Source organism: Opisthorchis viverrini (assembly GCF_000715545.1).
Source record: "Opisthorchis viverrini unplaced genomic scaffold opera_v5_32, whole genome shotgun sequence".
Classification (NCBI taxonomy): Eukaryota; Metazoa; Platyhelminthes; class Trematoda; order Opisthorchiida; family Opisthorchiidae; genus Opisthorchis; species Opisthorchis viverrini.
In genome coordinates this window covers 1429478-1433817 of record NW_008751687.1, presented here as the reverse complement: position 1 = coordinate 1433817, position 4340 = coordinate 1429478, and the positions used below count along the sequence as shown (strand labels likewise).

General features: G+C 43.2%; 1 protein-coding gene across 1 annotated transcript in view; it reads left to right on the top strand.

The window, feature by feature from the left end:
• The window catches only part of T265_02528 (hypothetical protein), a gene marked incomplete at both ends in the record, with an annotated part of 6263 nt that extends 2853 nt beyond the window's left edge, over positions 1–3410 (top strand). The window contains 2 exons of the mRNA XM_009166791.1: positions 1413–1652; positions 3090–3410. Of these exons, the coding sequence (XP_009165055.1) occupies positions 1413–1652; positions 3090–3248 (399 nt within the window). The remainder of the gene's footprint in view (positions 1–1412; positions 1653–3089) is intronic.
• Positions 3411–4340: the final 930 nt, after the last annotated feature.

The following is a 4340-nucleotide window of genomic DNA, read 5'->3' as shown; positions in this document are numbered from 1 at the left end:
TCGCCATCAAAAATGATTTCCGTAGAAAGGTACTATTTATTGTGCAGTATTCTTCATGAAGGACCACCCCTAGATAACTCCATTACACAGATTCCCGTCACAGTACTTCTCGGGAAACCACTTCATTAGCCCCCGGCGAACGATTACTCAGCGTCCTTGTTTCGAAAAATGCCATTTTAGCAAAGACCAGAATGTGAAATTCACACACTGCATTTATGTAATTTTGTAACGATCAGATGTCTGGACATTGCACTGATGACAACACTTTCTACCCTATGTAGTCCATAGTCTCATCCGTTTGTTACACAACAACTTTGACCCCCTCATGTGTAAAGACCGCCTTCAGGTTTCATCACTTGTGGTTGATCTGTTGTGGGTACCTCCAGTGTCTAAGTGTCTGACAGTATTCTATCCGAGTACTGTTTAGACAATCCATCTCACAAGGTGCTCAAACAAAAGCTGAGCGCTTTGAAGAAATTCCTCTGTTCTGTGTGGAATCAATATCTGTTGTGATTTCAAGGAAGCTTTCTCAAATTTTCAGTTTCACTGGAGGAAGGCAACTGAACACAAGTTGAACAATCATTGGTTACGAGCTCGTAACTAGCCTGTGTAGACATCTTTGGTAGGATGCTTCTAACAGTGATTTAACTGACCCTGTGTCTTCAGTCACACTAACCAACCGCACTCCGTATCTGAATTCTCAAGATAAATCGGTCATCTCGTGTGAGACAAGACCATGCCCGGATGAATCTTCCCATTTTTTATAAAAAAAGATAAATACTTATTGTTCTACCGCCACCATCTTCCCGATCTAAATGATAGACCAACGTAATCAGTGAGGCATCTATCGTTGTATTAGCCTCATCAACGCCGTATCTAACATTTTGATATCTGTAGGCTTTGACCACTGTGCACTTTGCGTGTGCAATCAATTCATGAGGGACAAGAAGGGTTCCGATAAGACAGGCCGCATTGATAGCACTCACCTTACAACAACTACTGGAGCTGCACGACGAATGCCGGAGATCGACTCTCTTGGTGTTCCTCGGCGCAGTTAGAAGAGCTATCTTGTGCAGCCGAAAGCTTGAGATTTTCACGACTGGTGTCTGACATGCATTCTGATTACTCCGCAAATTGGCCAACCTAGATGTTCACTCCCTAGCGGGTTAAATCGTTTACCTAGCAGCTATGCACCAGAAGGGTACCACAATCGAACGTGCTGTTTTTGCCGAATTCTGGGACGGGTTTTCGGTAAGTATATTGGTTTAGCTAAAAACGAGGCGTCAAAAGTGTATGGCAAATCTTACTCTGAATTCATATATTCCATATCCAGAACTAAATTTCATTAACTTTACATGTTGAGTCCAATTTGCATGACACTCAAACTACATCATTCATTGTCTTCTTTCCAGGCTCATTGCTGTCGCGCGAAAACAATCGGTGAAGTATCTCGATTTATTTCTACCTTGCTTGAAGACCGCAAAATTTCTACCGCTACGCATAATATCCTCGCCTGGCGCATACTAACTCGACCCGATGGTGCGGCATCCTCTGTAGTGCATGCAGACTGCGACGATGATGGAGAAACACACGCTGGGTCCAGGTTGCTTCACCTGTTGACCATCTCTAGTGTGGAGAATGTAGCCGTGATGGTACGAATATTTTCTCTGCTGCTCTGGCTCATAATGGTTTCGATAAAATCTCGAACTTTTAAATTCTTTATTCCGTACACCACTGCTTCTGTTGGTTCTGTAACCCTTAGGCAACATGGTTTATCCACCCCTCTGCTAATGGGGTGTTCTTTAGTGTGTCAATCTGGAGTTTACTTTCGTTGTCAGATATTGCTAACGACGACAACGATGTTGACGGGGAATGCATGGGTAGGAAGAATCATCCTGCAGCAAATTGAAATGTATGTTTGTAGGTATTGGAGCATCGAAGTAGGAGTAGTTCATAGGTGTTCTATTTCAGTGCAACACCAGTTCATCTAATTAGATAGGATAGAAAAATTTTTGAGCCGTGGAACTGATTGAGGTGCTGCGAGTTCCATAACTTCATTGTATACATTATATACAAATTCAGTAAATAGATCGCTGAACATGCCGTCACATCAAAGGTTTGGCCTCATGTCCCACCTTGTCCCGTTTTCCGGTGATCAAAACTGTAGCAGCTGGAACCAATGTACCAGCTGGCAGCTGATAAATTGAATTGGACTGAATGTATATTCAGTATGAGTCACCCCGGAACACCAGTTCCAAGGACTTAGTAAAGAGGTGACAAGTAAACTATAATGCACTCTGTCAGCCTGGCAAACATAGTGCACGCAACATTAGAATCTGTATTTTGAGTTTCGAGGTGTCCCTTCGTTCGATCTATGTGACTGGATTCTCAAGTACACTCAAACTGAGGACGCCGGCTTCGGCAAGTAAAGAAAACGGACCTTTCACATCACGCCTAACTTCCACTTATATTGTATTTCCTATTTGTCCACCGTCCCGTTCATATCCACTCTGATCTGCTACCCACTAGCTCGGCACACCGTGACTTCGCTCTCCACAATAACTTCTGCGGTTTTCAAGCCTAATAATCCACGTGACATGTACAAATTGAATGTATGTGACATCGCAGGGATGGTGAGTGAGCTCTAATCGAAAGACGCCTGCACAGGATACCTTACACTGCGAATATGGTGTTGTTCAACCTTGGTCCCTGCGGATCGTTTCTTCTGCTTCCCACTGGTTTGCTTCAAACGAAACGCCTTACTAACTGCAGTGGAATTAAAAATATAGCTAACACCCCTACATCATTCTCTACCTTCCAAAAATTGACGATGCTTGTGTTGAGTACTGTTTATCGCATGAGAGACATATGGTGGCCATGTGTCTGAGTACTGGCAGCCCGAGTGTGTTGATTAGCTGTTGATCATTTGTAGTTGGTCTGTTCACCGGGCTCCGTAGTTATGTTGTAGACGTTTCTGCACCATACAAGTAGACATCGCCACTTGTGCTTTATGCCAGAATTTCCAAAGTTGAATCCAGTAGCGTGGGAAACTGTTGCACGCGTTAGTTACCTTTTGTTCTCCATTTCAGGTATCGCGGTGGTATGGAGGAATTCAACTTGGCCCTGACCGTTTTAAGCATATCAACAATGTGGCGAGACAACTTTTGATGGCTCGTGGTTTTCTGGGTAGGCAAATGCCACTGGAGGATTCGAAGTCTCGAAAGTCGAGAAATAAGAAACATAAGTAGAGCTTCGATTGGCCGAATTTCGGGTGTTACGCCCTTTACGTCTTTCGAAAACACTAAGCCATTCTTTTTTCGTACATAAGGTCCAGTCCTTGAAGCAAACTGTAATGATGTCACGTGTAAATAGTACTGATGTTTTCAAATACATAACTATATACAAGCTGCATGTTATGACACTTGTTTACGTTACGTAGGCGGATTACGTGGTAATCACGCTAGAGAGACCTCATTCCTGCGTGACGAACGCAGTCAACCGTAAATAATCGCATTCAGCCTAGCCATGACTTAACCGTGACATTTTCTATCCAAATGTGTCACTGAAGGTAGTTCGTTTTCGGTTAACTAACTCAAGGAAGAGCAGTTTGACAGATGATCTTGTAGCGCAGGGATGTCAATTCTCCAGACAGGCTTCTGCTGCGTTTAGATTTGTCCAAAGACATTTTGTTGTAATCTTCGAAAGAAGAGGAAAAAACGTTCAACTGTGACACCATCAGTTCTTTGGTTCCGCGCAACCCGAAGAAAACTTGATAGCTAAAATTCCTTCCGATTCTCCATGCCCGGGCATAAGCAGTTGAAAGGTTGGACGAGGTGGATTCAGATCACCTACTTTGAGAGTGGAGGCCTCAGTTGACAGCTGAATTTACACTGACTACGACACCAAAAATTCCTATATACTTACGGTATATCATACTCCAACCAATTCTAGTACCGATCCAGTAAAAAACGCGCTCTATCAGCAGCTACCCACCTTCCTGTCTAACAAGAAAAAATTGCAATAGCTGGGGAGTGATGCTGCGTTGAGGCCATAGATAAAACCTAAGAAGCAGATTCAATGTCCCACTTTCTTGAGGTCCCTGGATTCTGTAGGAAGGCTTCAGGGACACAGTCAAGGAGACAAGCAATTCCCATTAGAATTGAGGTACATAACAAGAGTTAGATGTCTTAAAACAATTTTAGTTGTCATTAGAGCGGTAACATGTGTATAGTGCCCCTCTACGTAAGCACTCATTTCAATTAATTCTAAGACAAAACTGCCCACATTCCAACGTAAGTTTTAAGCCATCGTTCCCTCCTTATTAGGGTCACAATTCATAC